The sequence below is a fragment of the Grampus griseus genome (assembly GCF_964374135.1).
Source record: "Grampus griseus genome assembly, chromosome: 1".
In the NCBI taxonomy this organism is placed as follows: domain Eukaryota; kingdom Metazoa; phylum Chordata; class Mammalia; order Artiodactyla; family Delphinidae; genus Grampus; species Grampus griseus.
Window position 1 is genome coordinate 128,106,207 of NC_139017.1, and position 18,776 is coordinate 128,124,982.

Here is an 18,776-nt window from a genome sequence, read left to right on the forward strand (position 1 = left end):
CTCCCAACTTCCGCAATATGAGTTGAAAATGATAAAAACAAAACTGGACACAATCTACATGTGTATTAAAGGGGACTGTTAAAAGAAATTTGACCCGTCTATGTAATGCAGTACTACAAAGCCATTAAAGTTGTGTGCACACGCACATTCACACACAGAGATACGTGCCTGTGTGTGAATAATAATTTTCTGGAAAATGATCAAAGTGGTTACCTCTGAGAGACGGGAGGTAAAAGTCAGGAGGGGAAAGGGCAGAGGTCACTTTTTTATTTTTTATATGGCTTGATTTATTCATCATGAACAATGACTGGTTTTATAAACAAAAAAGGAAAAAAAAATATAAAATTTCTGTGGAATCTCTTCTTTTTTCCAATCACTTTAAAACTGATTAGTAACCTTTATCAGACTGATGTTCCCTACAATTCCCGTACGAGGAAGAACGCAGCACCCCACAGCTCCTCAGGCAAAGGAGGCTTCCTCTCACTCACCATCTTCCAGGCATAGCTAACGTTGTAGGCCTCCTTTCCAGTTTCTCTCAGCTTGTTTATGTGCCAGGACAGGGATGAGTTCACAGGGACTGCGATAATCTGGCTGCCCAGAGGGAGGCTGCGTTGGCAAACAGAATGCAATACTTCAGGTAAATGATAAAATGAAGCACTTAATTAAAGGGAAGATGCTGTGAGTCAATGACCACCTCCTGATTTTGAAAAGCAATGAAGCTCATCACTTTTGAAAGAGAGAATGTGAGATTTTCAATTCTGTAAAAGCATTCTGTCAGCTCTGCACCAAAAACATTCCTTACTCTCTACCCTGCCCCCCAGTTGTAATTCTTTCCAGAGACCAACTTGTCTCAAATCACTCAGTCATTAATTTACAACCAATGAGCACAAAGACCCATTTCTCTATAGGTTACCATCTGCCAAAATAATGTATCACGGTGGGAAAAAATCCAATCTGTTCCTTATTTCAAGAGAAAACGTTGTATATGATTGTGCTGTCAACTTGGAATGGACCCTACTTTGCCAAGCTATTTTTTGGCATGCTCTGGAGCTGGTCCTCAACTTAACCCTCTTATTTTGCCAAAATTTTTCCACTTGATATAACTGGAGCATTTTAAAAAATGAGATAAGATATATCTGATTTTACAACTAAAGGCAACATGAACATAAGAATTTGATTTACAAGACATTTCCCCCAAATAATAGTTCTGAGAGATCTTACCTGTTTTACAAAGTAAACAAAATTTTGGCTACGATCCTTATATTAAAAATTACACTTTTGATACCATTAAAATAATTTGTACACTTGTTTTATATCCTATCATAAACACTCGTATTTGACCTCAATGGATCCTATTCTCAGAGAAAACCAAAATACTACGACCCTCATCTTTTCCTTACCTTAGGATATTTTGCCGAACCAACTCAAATTTGGGGATATTTTCATAATGGATGATATCAGTATGAAGCGGGGGTTCCGATAGTAAATATGGCCTGGTAAGAGATGGGTGCATAAGGGTATACCCTGAAATAAGAAAACAAAAACGCATGCTATGAGAAACATGTCGTAGGAAGTACTGATTCTGATAAAAGTGCCCATCACAAGTTTGAAATACGGGATACTCTGGGATGGCTGCCCGACACTCAATTTCTCAGTCTGTAACTCACCAGTCCAATAAAAAACTGAACTTACTTTATGTGTTCTTGCATAAAACTCTGGAAGTGTAGCAAGACACCTTAAATTATCGGACATCTGCCTCATCAGGAGTATTTTTGAGGTGCTGGTCATTCGGTTTTCGTTTCATAAAATATTCTGATCTATCACATAAACTTTAATGCCGGTAAATGTAAAGAAAACAATATAGACCAAAAAAGGATCCAAAGGATCACATTCTATGTGTCGTTCAATCCTCAAGTCCAATTTCCTGATGTTACAAAATAACCGTTACCTATCTCTCAACACAACACAGAAACAAATGCATAATTTTTAGATTCATTCTGCCATCGTTGAGGTGTTCTATGAAATGTGAGTAGTCCTAGTCACACAGTTTTTCTACAAATACTACCATTTTTCTATTTTGTTAGCATCAGAATATCTAGATGATTTTCTCCAAGATCCTAAAGAAATCATTCTTTCCAATGATTAGATTTTAGCAGATTACCTTTGTCATCTATGAGAAAAGTATAGGAAGCCAAAGAATCTTGGTAATACGTCACATCTTCAAGGATGTAAGCCAAGTTCACATCCACTCCTACAATTCCCAGAAGGAGGTTTCCAAAATAACAGGGTTTACTCACAGTCATTATCAAACCTGTGGGTTAAAAACAAAAAATATTCAAAGGATGGCAGAAAAGGCACCGAACAAAGGCTGGCGCTGTACTCTAGGGAACTGTGGAGACGTCTCAATTTGCTCTGAAGAAAAGTTTTCCGTGTGATACAGTAACCAAGCACTGCCTTTGCAGACAGCATAAGGGAGTTAGTGTGAGGAAAGTGGACTCTTTTGGGGGTTCAGATATCTTAGTTAACTTAAATGGAGGGAGTTTGTATATTTTCCACTATTTTTTCACCTAAAAGGATATGCTATTCCAGATCAGTGCAAGACATCAGCAACACTTAATACACATCATTCTACTTCCTGAAGTGAGGATGATTCAGTTGAACTTGAAAGACCACTGGACAAAGAATCTAAAATTCTGGGTTCTAGCCCAGCTGTGCCCCTTATGTATCATACATGTGACACTGGACATAACTTTGAGCCTTGGCCTTCATGTCTGTTTAAAGGACACAGTAGTGACTGCCTTACTAATTTCTAGGGGTTGTTAAATGAAAGAGATTACGGATAAAGGAAAGCTTAGAAGGTATTATATTTTATTAATGAATCCTATCAAAAAACAGGAAGATGATGAGAAAAAAAACCTAGAAAGGTACAGAATCTTATTATCTGACCACTTAGAAGGAGACACTAAAGTTCTAAAGGAATGTATTTCTAGTCACTTGGGCCAGGAGTTTGTAAATTTTATGTAAAGGGTCAGATAGTAGATATTTTAAGCATTGTGAGCCATATATTCTCTGTTGCATATACTTTTTTGTTTCTTTTCCAACAAAGCTTTAAATGTATAAAAACCATTCTTGGCTCACAGGCCATAGAAAAACAATAGGATAATTAGGGAAAGGGAAAAGCCAAGGGGAGGAAGATGTACAGAAGGAGAGGGCATGAATGGCGGTCAGTGTGTGGCCTCAAGCCCCAGGCCAGCTGGGCTGTCCTTCCAGTTCTGCTGCTGGGCTGGGCAAGTCGTTCCACCTCTCTGAATGCATCATTTTATGTAACACATGGGGAGCTGAGACAAAGTTTTCTCTAGGACCCCAGCAATTCTATAACCCTATGGCTCTAAATGAAACTTAGAACAAAAAGATGGATCATTTCTCTCCATCTTGCTCTTGTATTTTCCTGCACTTGATGACTCGTCCATGCTTTTGCAGCACATTAGAAAGCCTTTCTTCTATCAACACCAGGAAGGGGATTTGGATCTCTGAAGTCTTCTACAGAGAGAATCATGTCTGATGTCCACTCCAAGTATTACTGAGTTGTGATTGCAAAGGCCAATTAAATGCATCACTTGGTAGGAAGAAGTGGATGCAACACTGAAAAACCTTGTGAAAAGTTATGCCCTGTTACAAGATAAATAAGTTCGGGTATGTACAGCACAGGGACTATAGTTAACAATACAGTATTGCATATTTGAAAGTTGCTGAGAGTAGATCTTAAAAGTTCTCAACACAAGAAACACATTATTACTATGTGAGGTGGTTGGTATTAACTAAGTTTACTGGGGTCATTATTCTGCAATATATACATATATCAAATCATTATGTTGTACACCTAAAACTAATGTAATGTTGTATGTCAATTACATCTCAATAAAACAAGAAAAAATAGAAGTTATGCAATGGGTGCCTATTATAATTTCAAAAGCATTCTTTAAGTAGTCAACATTTAGAATGCTATCTATTGGTTTTAAAACATTTTAAAAATAATAAGTAACTAAGAAGGTTTTAAAAATGCATTTTGGAGGAGGTTTTTACTCAGGTATCCCTGGACAAAGGGGTTACAAGTGATGCGAGCAGCACTGTGAGGGTCAGCAGGGAGACAGAGGTCACGGTCTGCACACCACATTCCCCTGGGCTTTGGTCTAAGATTAAAGCCATTTTCATACAGTAGTAAAGTACAACAGAAATACTCGGAGACCACATGCTCACTTCAAAATTCTGTTCTCCTCTGGACACACGGAGAGCAAGTCTGATAAAAGAAACCAGTCTTACTTCTCAATTAGCAATTTCGACAGAAGACTCTTTATCCCATTGTGGCAAATAAAGTATGCTAAGCTCTTCCTACACTTAATGAAATACCCATACGCCCTCCCTACTTTAATTTAAAGCAAACACACTTGCATTTTAGAAGAAATATGTCCAGTAACTGATATTTGAATCTGTGGAGGTTTTGATTTAGAGCCACATAAACATGAGTTTCCCTAGACTCAGGGTCCCCTCGTCATGGAGCTGGAGGAGGTGTCACCCAGTAATTCTAGGGACTGAAGATACAAAGATGAAAATGACACACTCAAGTAAGGGAATGCAGCAGACCTGTAAACCAATCACTGAAACTCACTGCATAGGAGTCATAAAACAGGCCCTAAGGACTACACTTGGGAAAGCATCAGCTTTGCACATAATTTAATTTAAAGCATTCATGGCAGCTCTCTGGATGGTAGAGTAAATTTCAGAAAAGGTCCTACTCTGCCTGATACCACTAATGGTAAGAGAATTTGACGGCATAATCTTCTGTGCTCGTACAGGACTCAGTTTCTACATCTGTCTCAGCTCCTTTCACACAGAATTATCATGATTCATTGATCTGTTTTTCTCTTATCAGATTAAAATGCTTGTTGAGGGTGAGATATGTGCCTTGCCCATCACTGCCTGACACAATGCTTGACAGGCACTCAGTGACGCTGGTTAACGCATTAAGGTCACTCGCATTTAAGACTTGACATTTCCCTACAAAAGGAAATAACTTTATCTAAAGGTGGGAGTTTCTATTCTATACACATCTGTTGGCCCTGCCAGAACTAGGAAGGATAAAAAAATTGAGGTTAGCAGTAGCTACCATATTTCTTCCTTATAGAAAGAACATGTCTACCTACTTTCTAGAAAACACAGTCTCTATAAGGCTTATTACTTTTTATACATGAGTTTTCTCTGAATATCTATTTGTGAAAATTCCTAGTTAATGGAACATAAAAACAAGATCTCATATGGTGATGCTGTCTGTCTAGTCATTAGCTGCCTCTTCAACCTTCGCTATCAAGAAACAAGAGAGGGAAGGATGTGGGGGAAAAAGATAAGCAAGAATGTGAGGAGGAAAAGAAAAAAAGCTGTATTTTTAGTGAGCACATACTGTTGGCCTGGCATTGTTCTAGATGCTTTACATATACTAGTGCATTTCATCTTCACAACTACTTTGATGGAAATATGATTTTTTCACTTTAAATTTATTTATTTATTTATTTTTGGCTGTGTTGGGTCTTCGTTTCTGTACGAGGGCTTTCTCTAGTTGTGGCAAGCGGGGGCCACTCTTCATCGCGGTGCGTGGGCCTTTCACTATTGCGGCCTCTCTTGTTGCGGAGCACAGGCTCCAGACGCGCAGGCTCAGTAGTTGTGGCTCACGGGCTCAGTTGCTCCGCGGCATGTGGGATCTTCCCAGACCAGGGCTCGAACCCGTGTCCCCTGCATCGGTAGGCAGACTCTCAACCACAGTGCCACCAGGGAAGCCCCGATTTTTTCTACTTTAAAGACCAAAAGTTTAATCATGTGAAGTTGAAACACTTTACCCAACATCGTATTATGGGTAACTTGTGACATCAGGATAGCGATAACAATAATAGTAATAACAACAAAAGTAAAATAATAAATAAATACACAGCAGCCATCATTACTGAGAGGTATGCTGGGCAGTAATATAATCTTATAAACCTAATAACTCAAAGACTATTACATGAAAGATGTCATTACATTTTGAACAGATAACCAGATGTGAATTAACAAGATTAAATACATTACCAAGGACAACAGCTAAGTGGTAGAGTGGGATTTGAAATCCTCTCCATGTCAAGCCTGTATCTATTTGACGGACATTGTGTTGCCTTGCCTTTGAGGCCGAATTCCAAGCACTTCTGACTTTTATTTACCATCTGCTATGCAAAGTTACTCTTTAGTTCCAAAATCCCTAACCTTTAGATATTGGGAAATCCTTACAAAGCTTCCCTAGTAGATGTATCCATTATGTTGACTGAGGCTAGGGCAATGAGGAAAAAACAGGCCTGGGGATTTCTGCTCTAGAATACAGTGCTAACTGGACCAATGGCGGGAGGCTACACAATCCTCTGACCAGAGAAAGTGATGCCCACTCCCTTGCCTGCCCCCACTCCCTAATGCTCACATGGTAAGTACTGAACAACATTTAAAAGTTACTGTTTGACTCCTGCCCATTTCTTTCCCCCTTCCTTTAGTAGGAAGTTTTCTCCAAACTCACCATCTCCCATCTCATCAGAGAAGGGGAGGCTAAAGACAGCTTCATCAATCATCCGGTTGGGAAGGTTGGTATAGAACCTGCCAACTGTGGTCTCCAGGTTACTCAGCTGGTTCAGCACCATCATGCTGCCCTTAATCACAGGCAAGGCTGTCCGGTCCAGCACGCCATACTTCCCTGAGTTCTGTTCAGCAAGATCTCTCAGAAAAGCCAGCTCTTTCAAACCAGTCACCCCATCTAAAATAAAAAGCCAAGGGAAGACAATGTAAAACAAAACAGTGGATATCCATATAATAACTTTGCCATTTAGATCTAAGAAGGGTCTGGACGAGGTCTTGCAATGCCAAGGGGGTCTTTGCAGAGACAGTGTGGCCTCAGGACACAGATACCAGTTCCTGCTGATGAACAAAGCTGGAGGCGTGATCTTTCCTCAAATAGTCAAGAGGGCAAAGGAATTCTTCCAAAGGCAATGATGAAGAACACATGAGTAAATAAAGGAACCCCATCCAGCAAGGATGTTCTTCCCTTAAAGTTTAATTATAAAATTTAAATTATTGTTCTGCATTTAATATTTGAAAGCAAAAGTAATGATTAACAAGTTTGCATTTAATTTAAATTAGTAGATGAAGTTGTAAGAGTTTTAAAGGATCGAGGTTTACCATTTCATTTCTTACCTCTTTGCCTATTAAACTCTTGCCAAAGTCTCATGCAACTAAATGAAAGAATTACGGATTGTATTGAGTGGTGTCTCCAAACGCTGTTTCTTTAAGCTCATTTTAATTACAAATGTTTTCATGCTTTATATTGTTAGGATAATACTGGATTTGATTTATTTAGTATACTTTTTTTATGTTTAGAGTTTTAAAATTTTTGTAAAAGATTCAGGCATACTGGGCTGAATTGTTCTACAACATCTGTAATCTATAGCACAAAAATAAATTTAATAAACCTTTTTTAAAATTTTGGTTTGCTATTGTTGGAACACAGTCAAAAGGATTAGTAACCGGTCCCATATGGGTACCATTGTAAACAAATTCAAATGATTTCAGTCACTACTGAGATTCTACCAATGAGTTTTAAAAAGGTTTTGCCTCATGTTCTTGACCTGCTTAGTCATTAAAAAAATCTGAAGAGTTCATGGTTCGCCTACCTTAAGTGACTTTATCATTTCTAAATAGGAAGTATATATACTTCTAGCCTTGTAAGTCCATTATATCCATTAGATCCTTGTAAGTCCATTATATCCATTAGATCCAAGATCTAATGGATATAATTTCTTTCTTCACACGCTGTATGTAAATAATTTGGATTTTGCTCCACTCAGACAATGCTAAGGGAAAGTTTGCATCAGATTATTGTTGCCTTTGCTTGACACAGAATTCACATGGGAGGTGAGTGGTAAAAGACACTTACCTCCCATGTCTGGGAGTAAAAGACAACACAGAAGATGTGATCGATCCCTGATCTTACACCCTTGATAAACTCACAGGGGCGAATGATAAAAGGAGACAACTTCAAGGCAATAAACACATTTCCTTTCTTTGTCATGCACTGCACAGCTCTTTCAAAATGTACAAGAAAAGTAACAAACAGGAACATCTACTAGACAAAGAAGCACAGTAAAGGATATCAAAGATTGGGTTACTTTATATCACTCCATCATGAAATGTTATGCAGGGGTGGCAGTAGAGTCAGTAGGGTGGCAGACTGGATTATTCTATCATCAATGTGGTCATGCTGGAAACTACATTTCCCACAATCCCCTTTCTTCTATGCTTCCAGGTTAAAGGTGGCCAAAAGTGAAGTGTTGTAAGATTTAAGAGGTGAAGAGAGAGATGTTAAGAGACAGACATAGAGGAACCAGAATGTTCCAGTCCGTCCCACTCTTCTGCTCTGTGTTCAGTTCCCTTTCCCAGCTGCTGGCATACTCACCAAGTGCAACCCCACTCCAGATGCTTCACTGAGAATTCACAGGGGTAGCAGCCAACAACCTCTCATAGACTTCTACACCAGACCTCCTAAGCAGTCTTCCGTGTTCCTAGCCTCCAGAAATCCCTGCAAGTTCCAACTTGTTCACCCAGACCAGAGCTGGTTAATAACCTTTGAGTTGTCATTTCCTCTTTTTGCATCTTTACTCTTCCAGTTTCCCCCCATAATTGTGTACACTCTTCTTTTTTTCATTGGAGTATAGTTGATTTACAATATTGTGCTGGTTTCAGGGGTACAGCAAAGTGATTCAGTTATATACATATATATTTTTCAGATTATTTTCCATTATAATGAATATAGTTCCCTGTGTTATACAGTAAATCCTTGTTGCTTATCTATTTTATGTATAGTAGTTTCTATTTGTTAATCCCATACTCCTAATTTATCCCTCCCCTCCAAGCCCTTTCCCCTTTGGTGTGTTTTCTATGTCTGTGAGTCTGTTTCTGTTTTATATATAGATATGTATTATATATATAATATATATGTATAATTTTGTATTTTTTAAGATTCTACACATAAGTGATCTCATATTTGTCTTTCTTTGTCTGACTACTTCACTTAGTATAATATTCTCTAGGTTCATCCATGTTGCTGCAAATGACAATATTTCATTCTTTTTTATGGCTGAGAAATATTCCATTGTATATATACACCAAATCTTTTTTTTCTTTTAAGCATCTTTATTGGAGTATAATTGCTTTACAATGGTGCGTTAGTTTCTGCTGTATAACAAAGTGAATCAGCTATACATATACATATATCCCCATATCTCTTCCCTTTTGCGTCTCCCTCCCACCCTCCCTATCCCACCCCTCTAGGTGGTCACAAAGCACCGAGCTGATCTCCTTGTGCTATGCAGCTGCTTCCCACTAGCTAGCTCTTTTACATTTGGTAGTGTATATATGTCCATGCCACTCTCTCACTTCGTCCCAGCTTACCCCTCCCCCTCTCTATGTCCTCAAGTCCATTCTCTACGTCTGCGTCTTTATTCCTGTCCTGCCCCTAGGTTCTTCAGAACCTTTTGTTTTTAGATTCCATATATATTACACCACATCTTCTTAAAACAATCATCTGTTGATGGGCACTTGGGTTGTTTCCATGTCTTGGTTATTATAAATAGTGCTGCTATGAACATTGGGGTGCATGTATCTTCGTGAATTAGTTTTTGTCTCTTCCAGATATAAACCTAGGGGTGGGATTGCTAGATCATATGGTAGCACAAGTCTTAGTTTTTTAAGGAACTTCCATATTGTTTTCCATAGTGGCTGTACCAATTTACATTCCCACCAACAGTATACACTCTTATTCTGATAATATGTTGTACCAAAATTTTCATAGTGACTCTCCTTCCCTATTTGAATTGACAGAGTTAAGGGAATGTGTCAACCCCCGTGAACAATGTTCAGAGATATCTCTCAGAGAGGTGGAAAACTTGCAATGAGGACATATTTCAGGCTAGATTAAGGGGGAGAAAGAGAAAAGATGAGAATAGTTAGAGGGAAGTAACCAGAAGTTTCAAAGAATGGAATTATCAGGGGCACAGCAAGAGCACAAGATACTCCAGTGGGAAGATGTAGGTACAGTGAAGAGATGGGTGACAGCAAGAAAATTTCTTTACTCAGTATCTGCCTGGGAAGACCTTCAAATTGAATGGAAAAGACATGATCACTTCCTTTTATGTTTCCTTACTCCTGTCCTATTGCATTTAATTCATCTGCCTTGTCTGTCTTCTTCACTGGGTCAAGGGCTTCCCGAAGACAGAGATTTTGCGTACTACAGCTCTAGGACCTCAGTGCACTATGTTGTATATGGCACGTGCTCGATAAACACAACATATCTTGTATATTTATTATCACAGCAATCCTATGAAGACTTTGTTCTTTTCATTTTACAGATAAAACTGAGGCCCTCAAGAGATTAAGTAATTTGCCATAAGCCACATGGCTAGCAAATGGAGACTGAAACTGAGAACCTCTAGACACCATCCCCTGTGTTCCTCCATGTGTATGCAGTCCACAAAAATATCTGCAAAAAAATCATGCTGGCCAAAACACAGATTCCTGGACCCCATCTAAGAGGGTCTGAGTACAAATCTGTAGATACTGCCTGGGAGTCTGCATTTAAAAAATGAGTCTCTAATATATCCTTATCCCATTAAAATATGAGAACCAGTGTCCCTAAAGCCACCTGGTTCTGCATGGAAATCTGAAAGTGGATAGGGGAGATAAAAGCCCATAGGTGGGAAGGGCTGCTGGATCAAGACATGCTCTCTTAAAAACAAGAGGATGGGGCCACTTTGAGCACTGAGGAAAAGGGACCCAAAGAAGAGGACAAAGAGCTGTGTAACAGGTGGGAGGGACATGACACAGCAGGGAGGCTGGAAAATTGGGCTTTCATCAGACTGGAGGATGGTTAAATTGCTGAAGGAAAAATAATGAGTATTTCCTCAGATTTGCTAGTTTACTAAACCCTCTCACATATTGTCTGATTTAATAGCAACACAATCAACCTTGATGAGCACCTAGCAAGCGCCTGGCATCATCCTGGGTGCCTACCGTATGTCGGGGTTCACAATAACCCTGTCAAGTAGATAATTCTCATCTCCAATGACACAGCTAAGGAAGGGGAGGTGAAGAAAGTGTCACAAGAGGCTCCAGGTAGTGATTCCGCAGGGAAATGTGATAGTCACAGTCCTGGTTATACAGAAGAATCTAGGTCAGTACTTCAGCTTCCTGCTCTTAAATCAATGAGATAAGTTAATAACCTCTATGCAGTATCAAAATCCAAGAATATGAGGAGAAGTGAAAAAAATGGAGCTGTACAGAATCTTGTGCAAGACCACATAACTGGTGACGGTTTAGAAATGAGCAGCTGGCCGGAGAGAGAGAGACGTAGAGACAGGGACATCCTAACACACACCCTGAGTACCCATGGGAGGTAGAGAAAGACAGGCTTGGGAAGGAATCTGCTTCTTATACCCTTCATCAAAGCACCCTGTGATGGTTCTTCGTTATTTTTTTTGAAAGCAGCATGCACGTAGACAGAACTTTCATCTGAAAGAAAAGAATCTCGAAACACTACCTACCATTCATGAGGGCGTAGGTGAGAATCATTACGGAGTTGTTTAGAAAGCTATTTTCTTCACTGATGACACGGAGAGTCGCCTTTTTATCTTCTTCTGAAGAGTCCTTTGATGTAATGCCAGCAGACAGGTAAATGATGACCATGTCTGTATCTAAACAAAAACATGCAAACTGAATGTTACATCGGAGTCTGGCTAAAGGCAGCTACTCAGTTTCTCTTTCACTGGGCTTTCCTGCCTTGAGGACCTGCCCGGTCCACCGTTCCTACTCCCGCCCGTCTGATGCCGGGCTTTCGTCTTCTTGCCTCCGCTGCTCTTTCATCCTGCCCGTGGTGGGCCACGAGGCCTCATTTACCCAGTGTCAGGTAAGGAGATGTTCCTAATGAGTTTACCAGATCGAAGAAGGTGTGTTCCTTTAGGCATCTACGGTTGTGGTAATTTAGCCATCCTAAAGGGACATCTTTCCTGCCTTCTGAAATGGAGGATTCAGAACCGGATTTACCTTTTCCTTAGTGTCTCAGGGTCTTCCCCAGGAACACACATTTTTTTGGGGACTAGGTTTTAGAAAAAAAAAAAAATTATTTATTTATTTTTGTTTGGCTCCTCTGGGTCTTAGTTGCAGCACACGGACTCTTTGTTGCTGCATGAGGAATCTTCATTGAGGTACGTGGGATCCTTAGCTGTGGCATGCAGGATCTTTTAGTTGTGGCATGTGGGATCTAGTTCCCTGACCAGAAATCGAACCCAGGCCCCCTGCATTGGTAGCGTGGAGTCTTAACCACTGGACTACCAGGAAAGTCCCAGGACTAGGCTTTAAAATGGTGGTTCTGCCAAGGACTCCTGAGACATGTAAGGTTATCTGTCTCTATGCCAGGTAGTGCCAAAAACATTTTTGTTTTAAAACTCACCAGTGTAGGAGAACAATAAAAGCATGGACATAGGAGCCCGGTTGCTTGTGTTCACATCCCAGCTGTACCACTTTCAAGCTGTGTCTGGGTTGTTTCAGGCAGATTTCCTAACCTTTCTACACCTAAATGTCCTTATCTACAAGAACATGGGGATAATGACAGTATTTATTTCACAGGGTTGCTGTGAGGATCAACTGGTTAATTTAAGAGTGAAAGCCAGACTTCCCTGGTGGCACAGTGGTTAAGAATCTGCCTGCTAATGCAGGGGCCACAGGTTCGATCCTTGGTCCGGGAAGATCCCACGTGCCACGGAGCAACTAAGCCCGAGAGCCACAACTACTGAGCCCGCATGCTGCAACTACTGAGCCCTCAGGCTGCAACTACTGAGGCCCATGCACCTCGAGCCTGTGCTCCACAAGAGAAGCCACTGCAATGAGAAGCCCGTGCACCACAACGAAGAGTAGCCCCTGCTCGCTGCAACTAGAGAAAGCCTGCACGCAGCCAAAAAATTTATTTTTTGGCCCAATGTAGCCAAAAAATAAATAAATAAATAAAAATTAAATGTAAAAAAAAAAGAACATTAAAAAAACGGGGCAATTATAGTTTCAAAAAAGAGTGAAAGCCAAAGGGTGATGGTAAATAGAGGATAAAAGAGAAAAGAAAGAAACCTCAACACAAACAAAACAAAAACGAAACCCTCGCACTGGCCTGAAGTAGCACCTATGACTCTAGAGTAAATTGACTCTCCAACCAGGGCTAATGATTGGGAAGTCATTTTAGCTCAGGGTGAAAACTTCTTTCAAGTGGATTTACTCAAAAATAAAAGTGGTGCATTTCCTACCACTCAAGATGCAGAGGCTGAATGATGGCTTTAATGGAGGAAGGGAAGTAAGCCAGCTGGATTTTTATACTGTCTTTTTAATCTGAGATTCGCTGATTCAATATCTATTTTTAAGACAACCTACACAGACGTTTACCTTTTTATTGAGAAATAATGATTGATATGCTATATGCTTAATTCTTCAGGTTTTTATGGTTGTCATTTATCTGAGATTGCTTTATAGTTACTGGGGTAGGCAACCTCCAGGTTGATCCCCCAACGATTTCACTTCCTGATATTCACATCCCTGTGTGGTCTCCCTTTGAATGTGGACTAGATTTAATGACCGGCTTCTTGTGAACCGAATGCAGCAGAGGTCACAGGGTGTCAAGAGATGGATTAGGTTACAGAAAGACAGTGGCTTCCACCTGTGTGCTCTCTCTCAGGGAAGCCAGAGAGCATGTTGTGAGCTATCCCATGGAGAGGCAAGGTACTGAGGCCTTCAGAATCGAATCTGCCAGCAACCATGTCAGTGAACTTAGAAGCAGACCTTTCTCAAGTTGAACTATGAGATGACAGCAGCTGTGGACAACAGTTTAACTGCAACCTCATGAGATACCTTTAGCCAGAGGCACCCAACCATGCTGTGCCCAGATTCCTGACCTACAGACACTGAGATAATAAATGTTTATTGCCTTAAGCCAGTGAGTGTTGGGTAATTTATTACCCAGGAATAGATAATTTAAAAAATTATCCTAACAATTATGAGGGTATAATGACAGAATTTTCTTCCGTTTGTAAATTTCCATTTTAGACACTGCAACATCCTTTATTATGCAGAATTGAATAATTACTACTAAGACTTAATATATAAGCAAGTCTTAAAGCTAATTTTGATGCTTGAACAATTCTTTAATAAATATTAACTGCAAATTTAAATTACATATTTTTTCATCAGAAATTAAGATATGAAAGCTGATATCATAAGCTATCATAAGCTAGGGAATATCATAAGCTAGGGAATATCCCTGTCTTAAACTAGATGTCAATTTTTTTCCAGTGTTGAAAATACAGTCCTGTAAATTATTTTTTTTAGGATGCTAAACAGCTCACTTAAGCTTCAGACTGGAAAATACTACTGGACCCTAGCAGGTAGAATACAGATATACCATGAAGCTAACAAGCCATCGCCCTGTGGTCTGTCATTTATGTGTGATAAATTCCTGGACACCTGCAAGACTGACCTAAAATGAACTCTTGAATTTTCTTACTTGGCTTTATGATTCTGGATAAAACACGCTGTCACTGAGAGCTGGTTTTAGGCACAGGTCCACAACTGGAAAACCAGAAGGGCCTGCAGCCTGCAGCTCCTTTAGTCGCCAAGCGTATTTTCTTTCCGTCCCAACAATAAGACATACACTCTGCAAGCATCCTCACTGTCTCTGTCCAGCCACTGACTCTACTCCTGCCCCATCCTCAGGCAAAATTGAGTTATTTTTCTATTTTTAGGTATCAGACCTGCCAAATTTGGTCTGATTTATTTTTTTACTTGCTAGGATATCCCCTCTCTAGTCGCTCATGGGAACATTAACCCTTGTGGTTAGTAATGTTAGGGATGAGTAATTATAGGGACTTGGGGCAGGGCAAAGACATAGCATGTACCTGGAAGAAAATGCAACCCTCTCCGTTTGACAAGTCCCTGTCTAAGCCACTAGCATTCCTTGGGGTCAGTATCAAAGGGGGGAGAACAAGTCAAATTTGGGCTTTGCCCATGCCATTAGATTCCCACTCGCAGCCATCTTATTCCTTCTGCTACAAAATGACCCTCCCCAACCAGTTATCCCCCAGACAAACCCAGAACAAACAATCCAAATGGGTCGATGGTATCAGTTACAGATCTACCATGGGATTGAAAAAGAACCAGCACTGGATAAAAGTTTTAGATTTTCTGATTAGTACAAAGCAAATCAGGACAAAGCCACCATGATATATGCCATGTGACTTCTGTTCATATGACCACCAATGTGGGGCAGATACCTTACTGTCATTCACAGACTAATCCTTACAATAACCCTACAGGGTAGACTCATTGGAATAATCCTATCCCACTGCCTTCAAACAGTGCCAGGTATACAGTAGATGCTAAATAATTGCCTGTGGAGTGAACACAAGTAATGATGTAGAGTACAAGCTCCTATGAGGAGTACATAGACCCCTCACACCATGCTGTAGCCAAGGCTACTAATGGTCCTTGACCGTCTTTGGGCTTGGGGTCAACTTAGGATGTCTAGGGTATCCGCTCTCCTTTAGCCAGAGCTAGAAGGCTTTTTCTTTTTTTAAATATATATATATATATATATATTTTTTTTTTAATGTGGACCATTTTTAAAGTCTTTATTGAATTTGTTACAATATTGCTTCCGTTTTTTATGTTTTGGTTTTTTGGCCACAAGGCATGTGGGATCTTAGCTCCCCAACCAGGGACCGAACCTGTACCCCCTGCCTTGGAAGGCAAAATCTTTAACCACTGGACTGCCAGGGAAGTCCCCAGAGCTAGAAGTCTTGAAGGAAACAGAATATCATAATAACCACAGCTAATATTTATTTAATATTTATGATGGAGCCCTGGATCTTATTATCACACCCAGTTTGCAGATGGGGAAACCAGACCTGGAGAAATCAAATAATTCACACAAGTTTAGAAAAATTTCAGAGTAGGAATTTGAACACACATTGGTTGAAATTCAAAACCCACATACTTAACCACTGTGCAACATTGCTGGAGAGCAGCTCAAACCTCTCCTTAATAAACTGGGTAATACTAATTCCTGATGTGTTTCTTTATGCAATCTAATTTGGGTTCTTTTTTCTTTGAGCTGCCGGTAGAAGTTGTAAAGTGCAGGCCTGTGAGCTGAACTTTAGACACATCTTACTTGGCCTAAAAAAGACTCCTCTGAGCATTTAGAAAAAAGACATCAAAATGTGTCCAAATCTGTGATGGTCACTCTTCTTTCCATGTTTTTGCTCGCCAACATTAAGAAAAACCCCCAAAACCCAAAGGAGAAACGTTTCCTGTCAAAGCAGTCTTCTGCTAATGTGCAGGGCAGGAAGGTTTGTAAGAAGAGGTTTAATGAGGTCTCTATTCACAGTTTTAAAGCTGGAACAAATGACAACATTTGAAAATGAAGGGGTTTCACATAAAGATCCAGATTTCTGGCTTCTCTTAAAACAGAATATCTGGCAACACTGGATAGGCGTTCCTGCAAGGCAACGAGAGGCTGGACAGGAGAGCAGCTGCCTCCTTGATAGAGCATGTGCCCTCTAGCTTCCTGTGCTCCCCACACAGTCCTCATTACCTTACCTCGAGCTCACCTGACACACTCACTGCCTGGCTGCTGCCAGTATAACATATCTCTTCATTACTTAAACAGTGTAATAATCATCGAAATCGGACTTCATCTCTAAAGATGGTTTGATGGCTGAAGAATCAAGTAAGAAGAGCACATCTGGTGAGGAATGCCGACAGCCGGATGGCAGCTGGTAAATGGCATCCACAGGTGAATGGCATTGACCAACTAGCCAATCTGTCTTGAATACTTGAGAGGTCAGCCTTATCCTTTGGCCTTATTGAACTATGGACAACTTTACACTCAGCCATCCTGTAATATTGGTCTGTGGATAGCTGGTGCTTGCCAAGGCTGGCAGGCAAAATTCTAAGATGACCCCAATGACCCCCACCCTTGTATGACTCCCTCCTCTTGAGTGTGGGCATGACCAGTAATTTGCTTCTGGCCAATAGAATATGGCTAAGGTGATGGGATATCATTCTTGTGACTGTGCTATATATTTGGCAAAGATGGAGGGATTCTGCAGACGTAATGAAGGTCTTAATAAGCTAACCATGAGGGAGAGTAATCTATTTAAATCAAAAGGGAGAGTTAAGCCTGATTAGGTTAGACAAGGCCTTTAAAAGAGGGTCCAAGCCTTCCCCGAAGTCAGGGGCTTGAAAAAAAGATGCTCTCCTCCTGGCCTTGAAGAAACAAGTAGACATGCGTTTCACAATTGCAAAGAAATGAATTCTGCCAACCATTGAGCTTGGAAGAGGACTCTGACCCTCAATGAATCCACAGACTTGGCTGACACCTAGAATGCAGCCTTGTGCAGTCCTAAACAGAGAAGCGGCTCAGCAACTCATGGACTCCTGACCCACGGAAACTGTGAGACAATAAACTGTGAGATAACAATACACAGAAACGTAAAACTGATACGCCATTTACCACCATTAGCTGTAATAATTACAGTAGCTTCTGTCTTTCAAGGGCCCACCATGTGCCAGGCACTAAGTTGTGCATTTATCAATGTGGTCTTAGTTTTAATGCAGACACACTGAAGAGCTTGAAAATATATTCTTTAAGTTTATCTCAACAGGATATGTTCATTGAAAAAAACAACCTACAAACAGATTTTCGAATATGAAAGAGAAAATGACATAGATTCCTTTCAGTAGTTTCAAAGCATGTATCTTATTTCAAATATCCTTCCCTTTACTTTAGCATGCATCCTAATTCCAGATTTTCTTTAACACATGAAAATTAAATTAGAGTGCCTTTGTACATCTGAAGGGCTGTGCTCATCTAAATGACAGCTGGTTAGAAGAAGGAAGGATCGAGGCAAGAATTCCGGCTGCCCCGTTTCTGAGCACATGCGCACAAGCAGACAGCCTCTCTAAGTCACTGAGGAGGAGAGGCTGACAATTAGCATCAAAAAGGATGTGGATATTCTCCTGGGAAATAAACGGGGATATGTTCCTAATAAAGGCGCAGGAAGAAGAGGCTCAGGGAGTAAAGAAATCGTGCAGACTGAGTACCTTTGATTGGAAAAGATGAGAAAATCTAGTAAGATCCTAGTATTAGATGACCATTATGACAACACAAGAAAATTTTATCCCGTCAATTTAGAAAAAAATCCCTCTAGACATAGTTATGTGATCAATTTACAATATATTTCTATTGCCATCCTCTATCTGTTAGTTTATGAGCAACTAATTTATTAGTGAGCAAAGGCACTTACTTGCTTGGAACTTGGTGCTATTGTTGGTGCTTCGAATCAGCTGAAATGCCTTTTGAAATCCCACCGCGTGCTGGGTAGGGCTGTCCAAAGACTTGACACTGCTGACGAAGGTGGACATTTTCCTTTTTGTCTCACTGGTGGCTGGAGACAGGAATGTCTTATAGCACTGGTCAAGTGAGCAAGTCCTGACGGTGTCTGCCACAGTCAGCATGGAGATCTGGAGGGGAAAACAAACAGACAAACAGACCTTGTTATTCTGCCAGGGAAAGGTTTTCTACATTTCAGAAGAGCGCCCAAAGTGACAAGTCCTACCGAACAGTT

General features: G+C 40.3%; 1 protein-coding gene across 2 annotated transcripts in view; it reads right to left on the minus strand.

Moving 5' to 3' along the window:
* CACHD1 (cache domain containing 1) overlaps nt 1-18,776 on the minus strand; it is a gene marked incomplete at its 5' end in the record, with an annotated part of 217,684 nt that overhangs the window by 40,517 nt on the left and 158,391 nt on the right. For both annotated transcript variants that reach the window (XM_082678734.1, XM_082678735.1), the window contains 6 exons: nt 489-606; nt 1,401-1,524; nt 2,162-2,311; nt 6,590-6,823; nt 11,661-11,810; nt 18,456-18,672. In XM_082678734.1, coding sequence (XP_082534860.1) covers nt 489-606; nt 1,401-1,524; nt 2,162-2,311; nt 6,590-6,823; nt 11,661-11,810; nt 18,456-18,672 — 993 coding nt within the window. The remainder of the gene's footprint in view (nt 1-488; nt 607-1,400; nt 1,525-2,161; nt 2,312-6,589; nt 6,824-11,660; nt 11,811-18,455; nt 18,673-18,776) is intronic.